Source organism: Pseudopodoces humilis, chromosome 8 (genome assembly GCF_049639895.1).
Source record: "Pseudopodoces humilis isolate 2021_Gansu_Grassland_sample_001 chromosome 8, ASM4963989v1, whole genome shotgun sequence".
Lineage (NCBI taxonomy): Eukaryota > Metazoa > Chordata > Aves > Passeriformes > Paridae > Pseudopodoces > Pseudopodoces humilis.
This window is the reverse complement of record NC_142207.1, coordinates 24,077,357-24,101,086: the sequence shown is the minus strand read 5'-3', so window position 1 is coordinate 24,101,086 and position 23,730 is coordinate 24,077,357. Positions and strand designations below refer to the sequence as shown.

The window sequence follows — 23,730 nt, the reverse complement described above, 5'->3', positions numbered from 1 at the left end:
AGAACTCTATTTCCCCTCTGGTATTTGGTTTATCTGTTTAGTTTTCCTGGATTAAAATTCAATTTAGTCAAATACTTGGATGAAATGATTCTTTAATTTGGTCTCCCTGACCGATTTTTCCTCCCTGAAGCAGCAACTGATTGTTTTTCTCGGTATGCTCTGGAAGTGTTAGCATTAAGTGCTATCTGACCTAGGTTTCTGTCTTGAGCCACAGTGTTAAAATCTCCATTTAGAAAATATCGCGTTGTCCACTTCCACTTTGCCTTAATTGTCCAAAATTAAATGTGATCAGAGTGGGACCCTATTTAAACAGACACGGATTGGAATGTTAACTGCTTGCTGATGATGTGTTTGCTTAGCAATTTGCAGGCTATCATTCTGATTAATAAAAAATTCACTGTATCTATGGAAACAAAGTGTGGAAAATAGCTTTTACATCTGAGGAATGTTCAAGGAAAATTATTAGATGGCCTTAAAAATGATAGCAGCTGTCTTCAGAGCAAAACCCAGGGCACTGCTGGTGTAGAAAGGACTGTAACAACATGTAGCATAGAGGATCCTAACATTTTAATTGCATTCCAATCAAATATTGTTTTAGCAAATTATCTTTATGCAAATCACTGCATCTGTTTTGTTTTTTCTTAATGCTTTTGTGAATTGCCATGTCTTAATTGAGACATCCCAAGAGATGATTTAAATAATGTTAATTATTAATTGATTGCCTCTAGATTAACTCTAAAAGAAATTAAAATTTTAACATGAAGATAATAAATAGTATTTGCACCAAATTCACCAATGTTTTTGCTCTTTTGGGGAGCCTTTACGTGGAATTGTCTTCTTGCCTGCCTTCTTGTGTGTAGGGTTAAGGAACCATAAATGTATTCTTTCTTTCCCATTTTATTTTTCCAGCTAAAGGTGTTGGCCAACAAATGACAATTTTTGGAGTTCTCCTGGCATTAAAAATTCTAGTCTTTAAGATATCTTTTTCTCTCAGCATCTTGACTCCTAAAAAATTATTTGATGAGCTCAAAGCATCAGTAGTTCTTGTGCCTTTGTCACAGCAAACATGAGAAACTTCTGCACTCTTTTAATCACAAATCAAAATGAGTGACTGGGTTTACTCACTTCAGATGGACACAGAAGATCATAATCTGCCTCAGCTGTCAAGCTTCCATTCACATTACAAATATGTCTTGGAGAACATGAACTTGATCCCATTTGGGTGAAGGTAAATTAAGATTTGCTCCAGGGACACGCCCTGCTTCCAGCCACCAAATGGTGGTTGATCCAAGGGACTAGGTCAGTGCTTCTCTGGAGTAAGTCCCTCTGGCACACATGGAGAGGAGACATCATGCCCTCAGCTCTTACTCCTCAGACTTACTCATTCCTATTGCAATCCACTGAGGTAATTAACTGAGCTGGGAGTTGACTGGAGTAAAAATCCATGTTTTTCTGAAAAATAACTATGAACATGACACTTTTCCTTAGAAAAAAAGAAAGGAGCTGAAGTGAGTGGATATTCACTTTTTTATTGAGGACATTCTTTAAAAAATTACTGTGAATTACAAAAATGTCATAATACTCAAATTTGCTAGTAATATATTAGTATAATATTTTATAATTCATGTCCTTTATTTTATACTCTTTTTAATGTGGCATTAGGCCAAAGGTCCTTCCTGGTGGTTTGATGAAAAGAAAGATGTGAATTTTAAGAACAGACAAAAACTCATCTAATGTATCTTACCTTGGTATGCATTAAGCAGGACACAGAGCTGAAATTCTGTGTCCATCACAATTTCCAAAGATTTTAGATAAAGGCAATAGAATGAAGCTTTTCAGAATGTGCATTTCATGGCCCAGCTATATCTAGCAGCCTTAGGTGACATAAAATTTTAAAAGGGGGAAAGGTCTATTTAGGCTGAGGTGGGAGGGAGCCCAAAGCATTGTGGATAAACAGTTTCTAAACAGTTTTGGAGGTTTTTTTTTCAGTAAAATATTGTTCCTCAAGGGCTGGTGAAAGCATTTGAGTATGATGCAAGCTGTAATGAGGTACAAGAGCAGTGCAGTAGCAGAACCCCTCCTGCTCCTTGTGAAACCAGCCTTGGCTGATGGCAGGAGAGGCTGCAGGAGCTTTGCTGCAACTGTGTCCCTTTTAGACTCGCTGCAAAATTTGGTTTTCATTTTAAACCCATACTTGCCTGTACTCAGCCTCAGGGGAAAAGAAACCTCTTGAAGTAAAATACCTCTTGTGAGATTCAACCTTGGGAGCTTTTGGATCCATCTTGTAAACAGAATCTGAATGTTTACTTGGAGTTTTGAGGTCCTTAATTTGACCTGGCTTAGACCCGCTTGTAACAGCAGTGGATCAGTTAGTGGGGAACAAAAAGTACATGAAAAGCAGGAAGAAAAAGAAAATGTGATGTAACACATGTTTTAGAAAACTAAAACAGGCACACAAAAGTAAACATTTAAGGTATGTCTCAAGATATATTTGAGATGTATAATATATTAAGATATAATGCAATATAATTGCAACATTAATTGCCAAAGTATAAATGCCTGAACCTTTGAATGTTTGGATATTTTTTAGAGGCCCATGTAAGGCATAAAACTTCAGATATTTTAAAACTGTTATTGCAGTGATGGACTATGAATGTTTATTTACTTTGAAAGAAACTGAGCTTAGTTAGGAATCCAAGTGTATCGCAATAGTTCTAGCTGGATGTACACCTTTTCACTTATGTCAAAAGAACTGTTTACACAGATTAAAATATTTGTTCAGTTGAGTATTATTTTAGAATTTATGGGCAGCTGAGTTTGGGAAACATTAATGGAGAGGCAGGATAAAGTAATATAACATCAACTACAAAGACAAAAAGTCTTTGTAAAGGACTACACAATGTTTTAGCTAGCCATGAGGGAAAAAGTGCTCCTTAGCAGATGGAACGACAGAGTTTTTCTTGAGAAAGATTTGTTTTGTTTTGTTTCCATTCCCTTCCAGCTATGACGAGAGTTTGCAGGAGTATTTCCAGATCATCCATGTGAGCTATACCATGCGTGCACCTTGGAAAGTCAAATGTCTGCAAATGTGTCTGGATGTTCCAGACAATGTTGGATTGGGCTTGCCGTGGGATTCTCTTGGAGGGACAGAGATGGAATTACAATGAGAGAGACAGGAACCTGGAAAAACTTGGAACAATCTGAACATAGAGAGTCTTTAGATTTCTAGCACTGTGGATTGAAAAAACCCCAGAGAAACCAAGAAACAAACAACCCCTTCTGCACCCCCCAAAAAATCCCCCATACACAATATACTGAAAGACTGCAACAAAATCCACTCCAGATATTGTGCATACCAGATAGCTGAAAAAATGCCTTTTCTGGTTGTTTTGGCATCTTGATTTCCCTCTCCCTATTCCTTTGCCAAGGAAGGGATAAAAATGTTAAATATTACACCAGCAAACCTGTGATGGGACACATGCTTCGCCTTCACTTACTGTAGGGAAGTCTCAAGCATGGGGAGACCGAGTTAGGCAAGGCCATACAGGCAGTGTATGGCAAAAATAAATCCTCCTCCAGATTCTCAGGTTGGAATGCTTAGACCAACACTTAATTCCACTGTGCCCATTATGAACTACATTTCTCTGAAAAAATGAAATCACTGGTAACATGTAAAAATTAAAAGGTGAAGCATTTTGGAGGACTCTTAAAAAAGCTCCTGGTAAGTTAATTGTATTTCTGTAACAAATTGTGTTCAGAGACCAGAATATTACTTAGGTTCCAGGAAAAGTTACATCCTCAGTAAATAAATAAATCAACTGCAAATAAAAGGGAACTTTTTTCTTTTAAATCTAGCAGATATGACCAACTTGCTGACTATAATTTAATATTATATTGAAATATTAATATAATATATCTCTTTCAGAAAAATGAATCACAGCAATACAAAGTTCAGATCTCTCTATCAGGGACTATAAAGGAAATTTTACAAAAAGTAGTCAGAACATATTCTTAGGATATCACATCTACTGAATAAATTATTTCAAAAACTCCTGTGTGTATAAATTTGCATCTGAATTAAAATAGTTTATAACTGTACAGTTAGTGTGATACTGGTAAGTGATACTGAATTTTCATCTGCCAGAGCCATACTTTAAGATAGCTTTTCTAAAAAATAAAAAAGGCAGTCTGCTCTGCTTGGCTCTTACTCAGTGTTGCTCCAAGTGTAAACACTCCATCATTAGAACCTTCAGTATATTTCCTTATGTATCCATGTAATTCAGATCAAACTATATGATGTGACATATTATGTAATTAATAAATCTGTGAAGATAATAAATCCTATTTGTAGTTTGGAAAGTAGAACACTACAATTCTTTCATAAAGCATCTTTTTATCAATGGAAGATAGATGCAGAAATGTCAGAATAAGAAAGGTTAAACTTGTAGTGTTTGCATGGCTGATGTCTGTGGAGACAAATGGTTACAAAATCAGTTTTCTTATGAAGTCACTTGAATATCATAAAAAGTTATTAGGAATAAAGAGGGATACTCTTTCATATTCTGTCAAGTATAAGTAGATACAGGACTTATTTTAAATTTTCTTCACATGCTTAACATTCACACAGTTGTCCGTACGCCCAGTTTCCGTGTGCCAGAATGAATTCTTAATGAAGTATGCATTGCTTGAGTGGATCTGTGATAGAATAAATCATCTAAAATTAATAAATTTTCTCATTGTATACAGTACATCACGATAAAAAATGTACTCAAAAATAATGAACTTGGGCAGAACATGCCTTTGTGCACAGTTTAGCAAAAACCAGAAAAATGGTATTTTTGCAGATTACAAGTAGCTTTGGGATGATTGAGTACAAGCAACTTGTAACAGGAGCTTGGGGTTTGTATTTACAGAAGCCAGGAGTTAGACTTGGTTGTGGGCCTCTTCCAGCTCAGGAACTCATATGATTCCAAAGCTACATCTTGCACTAATATAAATAAATAGGTGATCATGAAGAAAACAATGCACAATCGAACGTTGAAACATTAGTGCCCCATTACGTCCTTTAAAATGCTACATTTGGTTTGTGTAATACAGAGAGTGTTCTGCAGCTAGCTGACAGAGAATATGGAATATACAAATGACTTTAATATAGGACATATTTTATTATTTGTGCTACCTTGCTTAAGTCAAGTTTTGCTCTCTGCAGCTGTATGATTTTAGACTTTATTTCCTTTGTCAGATTGCCTTTCTTGGGCAGTGTTAAAATGCTGCCAAATTACTTTTTCTGGTCAACAAAATATCTAATTTTTTGTTTAGAATAGAAGTTCATCTTAGCTTTGCTTTGCAGTTATATTGTTATAGCAGGGAGAGGGTGTTCAAGTCATGTTTCCATGTACTATGTACAAAGAAAATAGCACATGGGTGATTTCTTGTCCCTGACTGTCATTTCTTACAGAATTGTATCATCACTTAGTGATCATTTAGCATAGTTTGTTCCCTTTTAAATTGTCAAATGAGCATTAAATATCACTTCTTATTAAACCTTAACAATGTTGTGTTAACTAGTCAGAAGGACATTACAACTTTAGTGTGCTGGTACTGGTGAGTTCCTGTTTATCCTTAGCTGGAACTGCTGTAAAGTCTTTCAGGATTTTGGTCTGCACATTCATTGGACTCCCATGCTGTCTTTAAAGGAAAAACAAGCCTCTTGGAATTTTATCCACTGGAACTTACTTCTTTTAAAAGCTACTTATTTTAAGACAAAATGAACAGTGTGTCAACACGTTGATTATTAAATAGTTTGCTCTGCAATGAAGTGTGAGAAAATGTTATTCCCATCTGTGGTCTTCGTTGAAGACTAAATAAGGGAGAACTTGCATCTAAGAACATTTTGAATATGATGCATTTGCTCTTGAAAAAGCTGAGTTTATGGAACTTTTGTGTTTCAACATTAGTATTTGGAAAACATGGAGACTGTATTGAACCATGTAAATGAGACTGCAGATAAGGAATAAAATAAACTTGGAGTAAAATAAACTTGAATGTCAGCATCCCATTGCTATGCTACAATGCATTTCATCTAATAGCTTTAAATCCCAAAGGTTGTCTTTAGGTTAAAGGTACATTGAATATATTCCATGCTTTACTGTAATTTTGATCCAAGGATTCTTCTCCACTGTGTTCCTTCCCACTTTTAAATTCTTTGTGACAAAAAGATGATCTATTTATTTATATGTGGAAAAAGAAAAAAGCAGAAGTATAGGATCTAATTTTAATGGCTCTCAGAAGCATGAAGCATCTTCAGTGATATTTAAAATCAGTGGAATTTTATTAGTAATTCCCAAAATCAAAGATTTAGCTAAGGAGCCACATTGCTATGACTTGTACTACCATAACATGTTAATTTTTTTTTAATATAGAAATTTTAAGAAGCAGAATGTATATGATGCATTTTCCATATAACAAAATTTTAAGAAATATTTTTTTTTCCCATGCTAAGTGAAGAAACTCCCAAGTTAGCTTCAGGTTCACTCCCTTGTACAATGTCTGTCATAGAGCACCCAGAACTATATAATACCTGTGCCTGTATTTTTGTGAAACTCTGGCAGCTGCCTTTGTGTGCTTAATAATCATAAGGTTCTTAAATTTCACATGAAGAACTTAACCCGTCCCATTGTGAAAATATAGATTATAGATTTCAAAATATGCCCTGCCTTACATTGAACTGGCTGGGACCACATTTATGCTTTTCATTATTTGATTTTCCAAGCTCAGTTTGTAATTCATGTGGGTTTCCAACATGTTTTATCAGCTGATGAATAATCTGAAATATAATATCTCAAATTTATTCTCAGGTTTACATGTTTTGTTCAGAAAATGTATTCTTGACTTATGACCAAATAACTGCTTTTTATATAATTAAATCCTAAATGCACTTATATAAGAAGGACAAAAATCAAATGAGTAGGAGGATAAAATGCAAAGATCTAGTTTCTTTGATGTTTCAGTTTTTAAGTTTGTTATTCTTGATTTTCTTGCTTTTAAAAAATGCCCAGTTTGATTAGAAACTCATTATTTAGAGAGTACAGATTCTTCATTGAAAAGTTCTTTTTAGACTTAAACTCTATGGGTTTTTTTTCCATTTTGAAAACAGTGTTTTTCTGGTTTTTTTTTTTTTTTGCTATTGTTTGTTTCTTTTAAGACAATTTTTTGGGGTGAAATAATATCTGTGTTAGTGTGATCAGAGTGATGAATGCTTTGCTTTTGTTTCCTGTTGTTTGTTTTCTTTGTCATTGTCAGTTTATTTTTGCTTTGTTTCTTTTCAACTGGAGCTTTCTAACATCTCTGTAAATTTTTTTGCAGCATCCTTTGGGATGCCATTGGTTTACAGTGATTTTTGGATTATGTCTACTTTTGCTTATGTGGAATTTGCAGCAAGAATTTTGAACATAAATCTTAGAGGGTGTTTTTTCTCTATCATTTTTAGAGCATTACAAAAGATCTTTCTAACTGCTGTCTTCATCCAAGTGGCAGAAATCTTGTACACAAAATAAAACAAAAAGCTGCTTTGGAAAATACGTAGAGATTATGAGAAACTTGAGATACTACATGCTTTAATATCTTAGCAAAAATATTCAGTTTAACCCACCAGATATTTGCTATTAAAAAGCATGTAGAGAGTAGGGAGAATCAGAAATTCTGGACTAAAGAGATTCCACAGAACAAACTTTTTTTTCTTTTTTTTAATAAAAGGCCACATTTGTTGAAACTTAGAGCAGTGCCAAGCATAATTTTGTTGGTACAGCCCTTGGTGCCTTGGTCTGGTGCTAGGTTACTTCACAGAGCATAGAGTGAAAGTTAGTCTTCATTTCTTCTGCATAATTTTGTGCCAGAAACACAGCCCTTTTATCACATGCAGTTTTATCACACAGTAATCGGTTACTTTTTCCTGGGCTTGATGTAGGTTATGTGATACCAAGTATTTCACATCTGTAAAGATTCAGGTTAGAATAAATAACTTTTGCCTACAATGGGTGATACAAAAAAGGGTTAGAAAAAGTTTTAAGAGGATGTACTTACAATAACTCTCTGTCCTGATCCGTGTCTTACCAGATGCACAAAGAAGCAGTGAATTATAAATAGGCTGAGGTTATCTCTAATGGCCTTTCTTAACTTCTCCCTTTATGGGCTTTATGTGTCCCCTGTGTGCTTCTCCTGCCTGTCCTTATGTCAGCAAATGCTGCTTCATGCACCTCCAGCTACCAAGAAACCTCCATCTGGCAAACCCTTAAAAGGTGGGTGCTATCATCATTTCAAATCCTTACAACTCTAAATCCACAACTTTTAAAATAAATTGATTGTTTCATGTCTGACATGGTTGGGCTTTGATGTCTGAAAAATTTGGAAGATGACTTTCTCATGTTTGTTTGCATTCAGCAAAGACATACTTTATAAAACAGTTCTGACCGAGCAGATGAAGCTTGTTTTTGAAACTCAGTCTCAATTATCATCTTCCTAACTTTCAAGATTTCCTCAGGAAATCTAAAACTCTGTGTGTTTTATCTTTTTATTCTTCTTCTTTTAAGAAGTGTTTTCCTCCCCCCCACCAAAAAACTCCAACCAACCAAAGACAGCACCTCAACCAAAATACAACCAACAAACCCACAGAAAAGCGGGGAAAAAAGCCCCACAAACCCACTTACATTATTACTGCTTTTGGTAAGGCAATATAGAATAAAAATAAATGTATCAAGGTAGAAGATCCAGATTATTTAGGAAATTGCTGTGGGAAGAATTGTTTTTATCTGGTAGTAATTGTATAGGGCAATGTTGAGAGACTACATTGATTCTGTTAAGACAAGAAAAAAATGTGGTTGCCTTCCCAGTGCTCAGTTTAACTGTGTTTAATGACTTTGTTAACACAGGGCATATTCATAGTCCACAAGGGGATTGAATTTTTCTATCTTTCAGTTGTTTTCTTCTAAAATACCATATTGTAGTATACAGTCAGCTGTGGTGTTCTTACACACAGAGATTTAATTTGAAGGTATTTATTGATTAACAATGTAAAACTAAGGAAACACACATAAGCAGGTTTTTCACTGATGAGCTCTTTTTTTTTTCACTGACCAGCTTGAACACCAAGGGTTTGTTAAAGAACCTGGTGCTCCAAGTGAGTTTGCAAAGTTTGGGGTATTTTGTTTGCATGATCTCCAAGCTTCTAGTCTAAGAAGTAGGAAAGAATTTCCAAAAAAGTTCCTGGAAATGGATTTTATTTTTAAAGTTTTATTTTTGGGGTGTACTTAGTAATTTAGCACTTATTCCTATGAAGGAAGAAGTTGAGGAACTCAGAAGGAGATGGAGAAGGAGAAGAATTTTAGTTTTATGTACTAGGCACGTTCATGGCACATTTTTAAGTGCTGTAATTAAGAAAAAAAAAAGAAAATAATAAAGCATGTGTATGTTCCATAACAAGTGAAAACTATTTACCCTTTCAGATACTTACAAGTAGATATCATAGAAATTATACAAATACACACTAATGAGGATTAATGAACTGTTATGTAAATTAGTATTTAATTGATTTGGCTAAATATCAGTATGTAGGAAGAAATGCAATTTTTTTTTCATGCAAGTAATGATTTTTGCATATGCAAATATATGTGATTGGAGCTGTGTCAATCCCCAGCAAATTCCAGTGTGGTCTTTTGTGAGATTATAGAAGCCTCTGCCAAGAATATTTTCAGATAATTTTTCTGAGTGAAATTGGAACCTAAGATTTCCCAAGAAAACTTCAACTCATGCAATTTCCTGTCGGTTTTGTGAAGTTAGTAACTAAGTACATTTTGATATCATAAAAAGTAATAGAATAGTTTTCATATAAAAATACTTATTTTGGAGGTAGACTTTGTAAAATGTTACAGTATTTATGATAAAAACTATGAATCTTTTACAGTTGTCACAAATTTAAAATGTTGCTAAATGTCATGGTAGTAGGCCTTGGCAGAGAATTTCCTCAGCTTGGCTTTTCTTTATTTCTCTGCCTTGCTTATCATGTCATACATCTCTCTTCAGTAGTAAGTACATTTTCACCTCAACAATATATCAGAAGTCATCAAATTTTGACAAAAAGCAGGTGTCTATCTAAAAAAAGGCCTTCAAAAGAACTTTGAAGTCTGTGCTGATATTTACTTGGAAGGGCACAAACCATGCTGATAGTAAACAACACACAATAGAATGTTGTCCCAAGCCAATTTAAGATACATTTTGTCTATCCTTAAAACTGTATTCAGAAACCATATTTGGTTAAGTTACTTTTTATTGTCTTCAGTAGATAAGTTCAGTCAGATGGGTCAGAATCTGCAGAAGGCATTACTTTTACTAAAGCTTCATCAAAATTAAATTTGGAGTTTGAATCAATGCCCAGGAATGATGTCATCTATAGCAGATTAAATTTGCTAACGTCTCTTCATTTTAATTGTGTTTTTAAAACAAAGCAGATAATTCCTCCAGGCTTTTGTCTTTTAATGTTTTCAGCCTTTGTTTGGGCTTAATATTTTGGGTTATTGAATAATAAATTTTAAATCTATTTTGCAGTACCTCTGCATACAAAAAACATCGATTTAGTAGACACGTTTCATCAATAATTTGTAAGTAGTAAAATATTCAATATTTTATCAGTCTTTTGCATACTGTCAGAGTTGTTGTTTTATATTATGGAGGAATGAGTAAAGGGAAAGGCAGAGAAATAATTACTGATATGCAGTATTGTCTGTTATTTATCCTGAAAACTCAAATACACAAAACAGTTCTTGAAATCCTTTAATATTAAAACCAGTATGTAACCTATAGGAAAATAGGTAAATAATTCAATTTTCTGTCTCTGATAGTACTGTGTATTAAATATACCTGGCCAGGATTTTGTATTATTGTAACTAGATAATTTTGCTTTTGTTCTGTCTGGTGATATGCCTATAGTCTGACTACAGCCTGAGAATTGCTAGCCTTTTTATTTGTATCCTATGTCATATTAATAACGGTTGTAATTATTTCTATACTTAATCTGCTAAAAATCTTAATAACATAATTAAATCAATTGCATCCTGCAGCAATGGATTCTGCAGGTAAATTGTATTGTTTATATCCTGCTGCTGGAAACAATGTGAAGTGTTCAAATTTCAAGTAATTGGAAATGAAAAGTCCCAATTTACTGGAGTAAGCTTTCTCCATGGTGGCAATACTTTGCTGTTAGAATGCTAGAGCCCCAGTTTTACCTGGAAGGGAGCTCTGGAGGTCTTGTAGTCAAATATGATAAAGGTACTTGGGGATGTGTCCAGCTGAGCCTTGAACACTGCTAGGATGGCAATTCCACAACCCCTTTGTGCAACCTCTTCCAGTACCTAATTGCTCATAGTGAGAATTCTTTTTGAAATATTGGATTTTCCAGTGGTGAATTATTTCCCTAAATGCTGGAATGTCTTATGTTTCTACCTGGCTATTACGTCTTGTCTTATAAATGTGCACTTTTGAGAATTATCTGCCTCCATCTCCTCTCTATCCTTTGACTAGGTCTTTGCAGCTGGGGAGCAGTAAAGAACCCCTGAGCCTCCTTTACTGTGGGCTCCCCCATTCCCTTACTGTTGCATAGATGGTAGAGAGCAGCCTCACAAGGACCTTGTCTGGCTCCTTTGGCACTTTTGGATGCCTCCAATCTCATGGATTTGCTTATTCACAAGGGATTCCTTCCCTTTATCTCTCTACAGCAAGTATTGCTCCATTCCCACAGTGTGTTCTAGGAGGCTTAGGGACTTGGAAACCCTCAGGACAAGCCCTCACATAGGAAAGTTAAAGTGCTCTTTTCAATTATTTTTAAAATGCCTTCCACAGAAGATACCTGGGAATCTTTACCATCCCTTCTTTTCCACTTTTCCAGACCATATCTTCACCTCTTCTCTTTCACCAGTGCTACTAACCATCCCAATACTGTGAGAATTTCTTGGCTGAGACCAATCAGATAAGGCAAGGGGAATAGTGAAGAATTTGCCACTCTTGCAGAAGCCCAGGTTGGCTAAGTTGCACCTTTGTAGCTTTAGTCTTGTTTTTCTGTGGGATATTGACAGGTGAGGATTCACTGGTGTGTAATGTTGAAAAAAGCATAAAGGTAGCCTTTATCCTACTGTTGCATCCTTCTCTCTCCAGACTTTCCATTATGCAAAGGTCTGTGATCTGAGCTATTATTTTGAAAAAATATTAGACATAATGGTACTTTCTGGTGTGAAAAATCAGCAGTTTGCTGCTGATGCTAGAAAAATGTTTGTTAGGTTTCCTATTGTAATTAATCTCTTAGATCTCAGAAGTGGTACATTAATAAGTACATGAATCATGAATGTTTCACTCTTAAAAAAGCACAAAAATGTTGGTCTGACATCTGAAGACAAGTATAAGATGAAATCTTTGTCTTGTTCTGTTCTTATACTTGCACTGCTACTTTTTTGTCTTGTGTTCTTGTCATAGCACTTGGATAACCTATATTTCTTCTTGTTTATCTATTTTTCTTCTGTTTGCTTCGTGGTTTGATACAACTTCCCACACCAACACAAGGTAGTTATGAAATTCAGAACATCAGGTACAAAGTTCTCAGATAACTTCTAGCTGCAATTTTTGTACAAGGTGAGCATGTATTAAAACTGTCTTAGAAGTTGTTATCCACTACTGCTTAATTTGTCTGGTCCTCTTTATCAAGACTTCCGAGAGACAGGGAAAGCTATATTAAAAAAAAGTTCCTCTGTACATAAAAATTGTGCAAACCTTTGCTAATTTTAGAAACTCTCTTGAGCAATCAGCCTCTCTAGCCCCCAGAAGCTCTTTTTTCTTCAGAACTCATTAGTCACATAACTTGGTAAAGTTTTAACTGGTTTGGAAAGATGCCATAGCACAGAAAAGTTCATGGTGAGGAAATTTTGCTCTGACCACACCATTTGCAAAGCACTTGAGCAAGACTAGCACTGGACATCTGCAGAGGGGGTGTTTTTTTCCCTGCTTTATTTTGTTCTCTGCTGCAGCTTACATTTTGACCCCAGAAGTGGACTCACTTTCTCTGAGAGTGAGTTGACACTGTAACCTTTTTACCTCTGGCTGCGTGCTCTTCTGTAAGTGGAAAGCAGGTTTTGTGGAGAGCTCCTTTACTTGTCTGTTGAATGGGAGAAGGAATAACACCTTACCCATCTGGCAGGTGCTGGAAAGTGTTATTGCTCAGGGTCCTGTGTCAGCAAACAGAGCCATGTCAGATGCCTGCCTTTTCAAATGTCATGAGAACTCATGCTTGCAACTGTCCTAGTGACAGTCTCACTCCTGAACTATCTAATTTTCAAATACAAGTACTGTTGACAGAAAAGGAACACTTTGTAATTTGAGAGGTTTAGGCTTCCTCCTAAAAATCTCCCAAGTCAGTATTTTTTTCATGAAAAGGCATTGTTTAGCTTCGGTTACATTCACTAGTATACTTCTATCTTCACAGAATGCAATCCAAACTTCTTGAATACATTGAATGTTTTTGCAAAATTATTTTCTCTATGAAATGCAGTCTTTCACTGAAAACTTAGTTGTATAACTATAGAAAAGCATAATTTCTAAAATTCTATGAATAATGCAGCAATGATTCAGACGGATTTTAAACTCTGTAATGGCTGATCAGAATTTAGCAATAGACTTATCTTCTAATACTGCAATAATAAGCAGATTTCAGTTTAAGGTAGGCCACAGGGACCAATCAATGGTTTGCAAATTTGAGGACCAGGATGTAATATGTAATTTAGGTACTGGGAAGGTTTCTGGTGTGCAAAATGAAAAAAAAAAATCCTCATGCTGCCAGTTTTCCCCATCAGTTCAATACTACACTCAAATTTTAAGGTGTTTAAAAGCCAAAACGTGGTAAACATCTTGCTGAACTTAAGGTTAAAATTCAGAATATGTTAAGAAAGGGCCTTTTCAGCTGACCTTAGATTTCAAATTCTGTAACAATTCCCTGGAGTGTGGAGGTTTGAACAGGCTAATTTGTGAATCAGGTATTATTGACTCACTTTTAAAGGGAATTAAGACTGAAGAAAATCTCAAAACTATTTTGGACCTACCATTCTTTGCCTCTACATCTGTTTTTTCCCGTGTATGAAAAAGTTACCTTTTTGTTTTTTCCCATGTGTGAAAAAGTTACCTTTTAGCTCAAATTACCAGTGGACTTATGCTGACCAATTTAAATATACTGGAGAAAGATGTAGATGCCGACTGAGTATTTGTCTTACAAAGCAGGTCAAGATGTTTAATCACCCTGCCTTGAACCACTTTCTTGCTTCATTTCATTCACTGACACGCAACAAACTTTCTTCTGAATGTTTGGTTTCTTCTTGATTGACTGCTGTCTGTTTTCAAACTTTGGTTCTAAAGACTCTTTCCAGGTCCAGCTGCTCAAGACATGTTCTCTTTATCTCATTCTGTTTTTCTACTTATGAGGCAGTAGCAGGTTTTCATCTGCAGTTCTTTTTGTTCAGATTATCCATAACACATCTCTCATGTATTATGTATCTTGGCATATATTCATTTTTTGTTATCTCTCCATCTCCTAGAATTTGTCAGATTGTTTGGTTCACTGAATGAAGTGGATGATTTTATGATTCCAAATTGAGTGTAAGATCATATTCAAATTAAAGATAGATGTGTTTAACAGACCACCTGGACATCTAAATTCTGTGGACTGCAGTGAGGTACAGCATTGGGTGTAGATTTCAGACATCTACCTTAATCAAACTGACTTGGCACTTGTGAACACTCACACAGTCGTGACAGGCCTTTGGTGCTGGTTGTTTCTAATTGCAGTATTGAGCAATCAAACGTGATAAGGTCTTAATGTGTCATAGGTAGGTTTGCAAATATATATCTATTTGTGCCCTGAGGTTTTTGGCTAATTTACTTGCAAGCCTTAGTGGGTATTTGTTTTCATTTTTAATTGCCTAAAAGCTTTGATAAATCTGACACCATGTTCATTACCAATATGATAGGCTGTGCACATAGCAAACAAATAAAAGGATCTTTTTCTCCTTGCTAAACTTAAAGTTTGTACTTGAAGGACACATAAATGAATATACATATTTTAGTGATTATATAAGCAAGCCTGAAATACAGTAAATCAGATGTAGCAAAAAATATTAAAGTAAAAAAAATGGGAAAATGTTCCCTGTTTGGGCTCATTATATAGGTCATCTAAGTAAGCACTGTTAATATATCAATCCCAGATCTTTTGCCTACTTAATTGAGTCAATGCCAATACACTGTGTAGACCATATGCATAATTTTCAGAGTTGCTATTCCTCAATTATGTAACTGTACTAATTTTGTTAATGTATTCTGTGGAGAATCTGAAAATCCAAGATTACTCTGACATCAAGAGTTTCCCACTGTCAGATTGCTGGAGACCTATGTATTTAAATAAAGTCCATGACCTTTAGTAAGACCAAATATTTATTCTTCTGCTGCTGCACTTCCTATTGATTAATAATTCAGATATTTGGACATTGCAAGCAAGCTGGAAACTCTGCTTGTGCAGAAGAGGATTACACATCACAAATAAAAATACAATAGACAATAGGCGGGCAAAAGGAGGCATGGAGAACACTGATTAGCAAGCCATTCCTTTCTTGCAAGGGTGGAATTTGAGTGATGTGATCTCCCTGCTATCTTAGGTTCTGTTTACAAAGCACCATGTAGCACTTGAATCCACTAGCAGGCAGCTCTTCGTTGGTTTAACTCTGCTATTTACAATGCTGCTGAACACAGTCTTACCCAGCAAAGAAATGCAATGCTTTACCTGCTTAAAATTAAATGTGTATTAGTGCTCGGTAGAGCAGGGCCAGGACATACAGCATGCAGATCTAACACCTGCTGTCACTAACTACAATAAATTTATCTTATCTTTTTGAGGATTTGTTTTGTTTTGTTTTCCTTATGTTTTCAGGTTTCTTAATTGGTTCATGACTCTCCTGCAGCTCCACCGCAGGGAGGTTTGTGTTGTCACGTTTGGAGGCATGGGTATTAGTTTGACAAGTCACCCTGCAGGTCTCTTGATACTTCTTTATTTTCCATGTGTCATGAATTAGATGTTTTGAAGATTAATTTCAAACAAAACAGTGTATTTAATTTCTCTTCAGGAGCAGAGAATGTCTTTAAAATAACGCTCTTATTTTCCTCATCAAAACCTGCATGATCCTTTTCCTCTTCTTATAGCTAATTAACTGGTGTAGCTGCAGGATTTTCCCAGTTTCAAGGTAAGTTTTTTTCATTGCAATTGTGTGATTTTAGCATAACTGTAAAGGTCTGTCTCAATGTTGAAGAGGCAATCTGATTTCTTTACTGGTGCATGTATTTTAAAATTATTTCTTTGCATTGATATTACTACTGGAATGAATTACTTCTAGATGAAAGAAAAGAAAAGGATCTTGGTTTGAATTTTCATTAAGTGTAGCTTCTTATCTGAGGATTCAGTGCCACTGGGAGAGTTTTATTATCACCATAATTAAGGGTGAATAAGTTAATTGTTCCTGTTTTAATGTATCTCCATATTGGCTAATTGAAGTGTGTGTTGACTTTAGCGAGGAAATTTTAAGCTGAAATCTAAAAATAATAGAAAAAGGGCAAAAAAGATTATTTTTTCTTTAGGCAGAATATGGACTGTAACAACAGCTTGCTGGGACTGTAGCACAAATGATGGGTTAGGTAGAGCAAGAACAGAAAAGTGGTTCAAGAACAGGAAGTGGAAAGAAGAAAACTGTGAAGGATAACTTCATTTCAGATGCTAGCCTTCTTGATTTGCCTTGCTTTCTAAAGTAGCTGCTCACAGTTTGGTATTCGTTTGACGTGCTTGTTCTGCAGGGACAGAGGTCAGTATTTCTGAGCAGGTGGGGTTGGCTGCGGTTCCCCCGCTGAGCCCTCGCTGCTCCATACAGGCCGTGTGCCGCGGCTGCTCTGTGTTCCAGCAGCTCCTGGCCTTTGGGCCCTGGATCACCTCTTGCAGCAAGAGCTGTGCAGGCACTGCCTTGGCTCTGTCCTTCTCAGCCTCGTGCCTGCCCTCCACTTAGCCAGAGGAAGGATGTGGGCTCAGCTACCTCATTCTCTGAGCATTATTCATGGAAGCTAAAGGGAGGAAAGGTCTCTCCTTTCCCAGTGTCTCCAAGAGGGCTTTTTGCTTGTGTTTTCCAGATAACTTAAGGTTGCTCTTTTGTTTTGGATCGTTTATTTCTGTCCCCATAGGGAACTACAGGACACATTCTGGCAAATTTCTTGATTTTTCAAATGCCATGTCTATCTTTTTTTGTTTCCTGCTCTTTCTTTAATTTTCAGAGATACAATTTCATCCTTTGGTGTCTTCTCTGGTGGTTTGCTGTATCGATTCTCTGGATAAACCTTTGGAGCAATGGCTGCTGTGTTTGTCTTTTGCTTATGCCATGCTCGTCCCATGCCTGGTGCTTTTGCTGTCGGAATTTTCATTGTTGTAGTGGCAGGGTCCTTCAGGGAGAAGAGGTTTTACAATTTTCCTTTGTGGAGTTCTGGTGACATTAGCAGGTGTATCTCCATTTACATGGATATGGTTTGGGCAGTTTGCACCTTCCTTCCTTCCTTCCTGAAGAATATTGCCTTCTCCAGTAAATCAACGCAATGTATCTTCAACTACTGAATTCCTTCTGAGGGAGAGAGAATAACTTGCAAACACCACTTTTTTTTTCATTCTAGAATTGGACAACAAGAGCTGGAAATACTTTATGAGGCCCTTAAAATTTTCCTTTGTCCCTGGAGGTTTATGTGGTTTCTATAAATACTTAATTTCTTTGCTTTGCTTCAGATATTTGGCAGTTAAAAGGCAAGGAAGAGCCCAGATTAGTGTGAGATGTTCTTATTAATTATTCCATGGAAGGATATTTATACTCTTTCTTACAAACTTTGGTTGGACTCCATGAAAAACAGGAGTGGAAAGTCTGGAAGATTTTAAGTGGTTCAAAGGTGCTACTGCTGCCTTTGGCCAAATAAATGCCTTATGGTTTTTGAAAATATATATTTGTATTTCTTCATCTTTGTCTTATGATGCTGTTTGAAAATTGTAAGTGATTTCACTCATCTGGTGACTATTTTTTCAGAAATTATTAGTGAATTTTATGGGACTGACTCTTAAATGTCTGAGTCAGTAAAAATTCAGTGAAAGTCTGGGAAATAATACCAGTTTAAAATAGTGTATGTCTTAAATCCATGGAAGCAAATGAAATGCACTGTTTAATTATGCTCCCGAAATCAGTGTGCAAAAGATGGAACTCAAACTGGTTTATAACTCTCATAGGGTGTAATTCAAAATGTTCATTAAAAGTGCCATAGTGAAAGAAAATTGATTAGGAAATTCTTAAATGTTAAGATTATTTCAAAGCTGTGAGCCCCTTTTTCTTATTTTTCTGTGAGAACCTGAGTACTTAGTAGTAATATCCATTTCTGCCAATTGCATCAGACAGGAATGCTCATTATCTCACTTCATTGCAAAATTTAACACAGATAAAGCTGTTTAATTAAAGCCATACTGAAATATTCCTCCCTCATCCTTAGGCTCCTTCCAGTGGCCATCTGAGGATGCTCATGCTCACTTTTTCAATGTGGACCCAAAGCTTCCCAACTGGCAGTGGCACCAGTAGCTGACAAAGCTGACACGTTTACTCCCTCTTGGCACCCTCCTCTTGCCTGGCTTCTTTCACCGCTCTTAGTCTGATTGAAACGAACATGATCACTGAGACAAGTCTGGGGTATATTTAATTATTTGGCTGCTGCTTCAGAAATGAAGATTTTTATTCACCAAACAAGACAGGTGCTATTTTCAGAGTAGAGAAGCACTCTGCAAACCCAGGTCTGTGACTGAGCAAGCAGCAAGGAAATCCCCTCCTTTGCCCTCTCCAAGCCCCGACTTTGGCTGTACAGATAGGTTCTCAGGTTTGCACTTGGAAGGCAGAGCAGGCAATCTGCTGCATGGCTCATGTACTGATTAGTCCTCAACCCTTTTGTTGTTTGAATGTACTAAATTGTTTTTTGCTGGCAGACACACACAGTTCAGCATCAGATTTTGACACACATGCTTCTGTCCCAGAGGATTTGTGGAGCGGGCTGTCTTGCAGCTGCTGCATTTTCCACCAGTTAAATTGACAGTTACCTACTGTGTGGAGTTGCTAGGAGAAGGTGAACAGTCATCATTACAGCATATTCCTTCAATAACAACCTGTAGCACTCGCTGATTTCTCTTCTGCAGGGATTTAGATGTGTCTTTGCTACTGACTTAGCATTTGTACAGTCATATTTTTATTGACAGGCTGGTAGATATTTATTCAATAAGAAACAGTTCAGGATCAACTAAAGAGAGGGAAGCTCTGGCATTTGAACATACACTCTTTTTGTAGGGTGATGTGGCTGATACTGGCATCTACCATCTGCTTTCCTATTGCAGCCTGTTTCTCCAACCTGCAAAGCAGAAACCAGCCTTTCTTTCCTTCTGGATTGTTAGAGCCATTCACATTTATCCTGCATGGCAGTGAATTATAGTCCATTTTAAGGAATCCTTTGTGTTTCTGTGTGTATTCCTACAGCAGAAAAGTGCATGAGAAAGGAGCTTGAGCAGTCAGTAGTATAAGTAGCTGGCTCTCCCGTATGGATTAGACTCGTGAGGTCAGAGGAGCTGTGTGTACTTGCTCTGTGCTTGGGGGGGAAGAGTGGATTTGTCTGTCAAAGTGAATAGCGATTCAGGCAGGATCGTCCCTCAGCTGTTGTAATTCTGATGTGTTTTGCTATGACAGCAGCTACTGTCTAACATGCGTGGATCTTCTGAAATTTGTAGTGGACTAAGGACTGCTTTTACTTGCTGCTGAGCCTGACTGTAACTGTATCGCTGTAGGACAATAACGATGGGGGCTCGAGCGACAGAAACAACTCGGGAACTGGAAAGCGCTTCTGTACAGTACCAAATAGGAGGACATGCAGAGAAAATGTGGCAACGACTCAAAGGAATGTGAGTAGCTTGTCTCCTTGGCTTTTGTTCTGTTCCTTTGGAAAGATAATTTTCTTCTGTTTGTTAAAATGTCTAATTAGCAAACGGGAGAGCTATCTTTAAGCTGTGAACAGCATTTGCTCCCACAATACAGTACATCATTCTGGTTTACGATGGTACTTAGATTAATGTCAGACTCTCTATTAGGTTCAGTCATCTCTTTTAAAAGATGTATAACAAATGAGAGTTATTATCCAAATTGAAATGCAGGTAAGTCCTTCCAAGTTAGCACTTCCATATCTCTGATATGATTTTGTGAATTCTGGAGCTGTTCCGTCATTGCTGTCAGTATGTATAGGTAAGTATATTATTGCAATTCTATAGGAAGTGCTAATAGTTTGCCTTGAAGACTGAAGGTAAAGAAGTCTATATTAAAAGGTGCTTAGCTGCTATGTCTGTTTTTTGTCACTTATTTTCATGTTCAGTAATGCTAGAAACTAACTGAAGGAGTGTTTGAGGGGACCACTATGTATCTGCTGTGTCTAATTCACTGCTCTCAAATGCAATTTTCATGTAGACTTTCGGTGCAAATGATAGGTAAATAAACATCTGCAACTTGTCAGGGAGAAACTCTATCAAACTTGTGCATCCTAAACCCCTCAAATGTCAACATCTTTTCAGTATTTGCCAGATTTTTGATCTGAAAGCAGATGTCAGGTTATTAAAAATAAATGCATGTTATACTTGTTGAAACAAAGAAATGGCACTATTTTTTTTTTGCTGGAAAGATTTGTAATCCTGGGTTGCTAAAGGTATTCCACAGATGCTAAACAGTGCCTCAGCTGTTAAAGGTAAACAGATTATTTAAAGTGTGGGGGATTAGATGTGTTAGCTGGGGCACTGCCTATTTCCCCTGTACATTGGGTAGAGACGCAAACTGGCTGTGGGCAAGGGGATTCCACCATCTGCTTTCTTTAAAGAGAAATTGGTTTGCTTGACTGGAAAGTCCCTTTCCAGGTGTGGCCAGGGATTTATCATAACTTCTCTGTGATATGTTTTTGAATATTTGCTCTTAATCCTATCATCACTCTATTAAAGATAATGCACTTTGGGAAAAATGTCCCCATAAAATCTCTAAAGTGTATGCAGCAGAGCAAATATTTTGATGATTTGATGATGTCACATTTTCTCTCTGAGTTTTTGCTACCAGAGACCTCCATCAATTTGTGCAGATTTCCATTTGTGTCAGGTCTTAACTGCTGATTTTCTTCTCTAAGGTCTCTGTTACCACTAGACTCTTGGGTTGAAATGTTTCCTTTCAGCTGCCTCTGGAATGGTAGCATTAAACAAACTAATGCAAATAACTAAACATTAGTGACACTCAGTACAAGAGCTCCAGGAAATAAAGCTCATGCTTCTTTAAGAGTAGTTAAAATTATATTTGGAGTTTGTGGTGTATCAATGTAAAATGGAGCTTAAGTGTATCGACCTTTCGCAGCTTGGTGCCAACCTCACGAATGTTGTGACAAGATGATGCTAAAATACTTGTATTTAAAAAAAAAAAACAGGTTATATTATTAGATATGTGCTCAGCTGACTGTTTTTCAAACTTGCCAATGGCTTCATTTTAATTATTCACTAGTCAATTGGAAATCATTAGCTAATCGATATTACAAACAGTGTATGGGGAAATTTCAAAGAGTTTAAATTTTCAGAATAGATACCCAAGCTGACTTTATAGTGTAAGCATCAATCATTAAGGAAAAGAATTCATTTTGTTGATGAACAGATACCAAAGTAGATGTTTGTATGTGGTAGGGGAGAAGGACAGGTAAGTGGGACTGCCAGATAATCGGACTTGTGAAGAATTCTTTTATAAACAGTCAGGAGAATTGTTTCATCTTAGAGATGGGAACCGTTAATGAAGTTACGTATGATGCCAAATTATGGAGCTTTTAAAGTAGTGTGCAATAGTATATTTACACTGAAGTCAAGACTTCATGGTTTGAATTATGAAGCTGAATCTGTTCTTGCTGATAGAGTCCACAGACTGACATAATTTTCATGTGATTTCAACACAGTTTTTTGGTATTTTGCCAGTCAAGAGTGCTGATTATCTTCTTGCAAGCAGGTCATTATTTCTAAAAGAACATTGGATTTCACTTAGGTAGCTATCTGAATAGTATTCAAAATCTGTACAGTAGACCCTTACTTAAAATTAGCTGTAATTTTCTCTTAGTGTTTCATCTTTTTTCATAGTAGACTTTTAGTTATGAATTTGGCAGCAGAAGTTCATTTAACCTTATACGTCCTGGGGTATTTTTGTTGTTGGCTTGTTGGTTATTTTTCTTTTTTTTTTGTGAAATAGAGATTATTCTAGAAGATAGGTGAGTTGAATGCTCTTAAAGATAAATGAAAATCCCTATTTGAATACCCAATAAGAAAAGCTGTCTATTGTGGCAGCTTGAAGGAAAGGGCCTTTTATAGGTTTTCTATTCTATAGGCTTTCATAGATCCTGCTAACCTAAGTGTTGCAGTAAAGGCTGGGATGTTTGGAACAAAATTAAAATGACATATAACTTTTATTTGGTTTATGGTGCTTTACAGCCAAGCTCTTACTTCTGTATGACAAGTAAAAATCCCAATCTGTTTTTCTTACGCTGGAATTGCAGCAGTGCTGCAACCAAGGACATTTTCTGGCAGAGAAGATAATAATTTGAATTTCATAACTTGATCCTTAGCATTGGTGCTGATTTTATTGATGTCTGAATGTATAAAACACAAGCTGAGTGAAACAAGATGTGTGAAAATGAATTGTGTAAATTTCTGTCTTGACTGTAGCTTCTGGTTTTTGAATTAAGATATTTTCAATATGCAGACTGCAAGCTTCTAATGTTTTGTAGTTCATAGAGAAAGCAAAAACAAATAACAAGAAACAGCTAAATAACTCATATAATAGTGTGGCTTTTATAATTCTCTATTATGCAGAAGAACAAAAACAAAAGCGATTAAAGCCACTGCAGGCATTCCAGCTGCCTGACTGAAGGGAAGTGTTGTGTACCTTCCACTTCAAAAAACACCTTGTCACAGCCCAGCCAAGAGGGTCCTTCTCAGCCTGTTTAAATGCCACCAATTACACCTTTTCTCCCACAACCTTTCATTCTCTATTTGATGGAATCTTACTTTAGACAGTAAACAAGTCTCCAGCTTAAATGTATTATGGTGTCAATAGATGCAGATGATTTGCTGTCTAGGAGAGTTTTGTCTTCCACTGGTAATAGAGCATGGTAGGGAGCTCCAAAAGAAAAGCAGCTTTTAAAGAGAATTTTGATTTGGAATGCAGAGAACCAGGTTTAAAGCAGAAGACTTTATTCTTACTGGCCTTGCAGTGTTTGGTATTCTCCCTAATCAGTACATAGACTTGACTTAACTCTGTATTGTTCCTCACTGTGTGAAATCGCGTGCAGTCTGTTTAAGGTCTATTTTGTCTTTTTGCCACTTCACTCAATGTCAATGCAGAACAGGCATCTTATTTTATTTTGCAAGTAGACATCTTAGACACCTTTGCAAGTAGCTTCTACTACCATCATTACTGCTGGACATAGTATTAGGGGTAGGTTTCATTTCTGAGCTTTGAATTCATTAGTGAGTAAATAACTTGATTTTCATAAATA

General features: G+C 36.3%; 1 protein-coding gene across 5 annotated transcripts in view; it reads left to right on the top strand.

The window, feature by feature from the left end:
* PDE1A (phosphodiesterase 1A) overlaps positions 1-23,730 on the top strand; it is a 207,822-nt gene that overhangs the window by 35,113 nt on the left and 148,979 nt on the right. For 2 of the 5 annotated variants that reach the window (XM_088058463.1, XM_088058464.1), the window contains exon 1: positions 19,744-20,077. In XM_088058463.1, the coding sequence (XP_087914589.1) occupies positions 19,974-20,077 (104 nt within the window). In that variant the 5' untranslated portion in view covers positions 19,744-19,973. The other 3 variants (XM_088058460.1, XM_088058459.1, XM_088058458.1) reach the window with 3 other exon arrangements.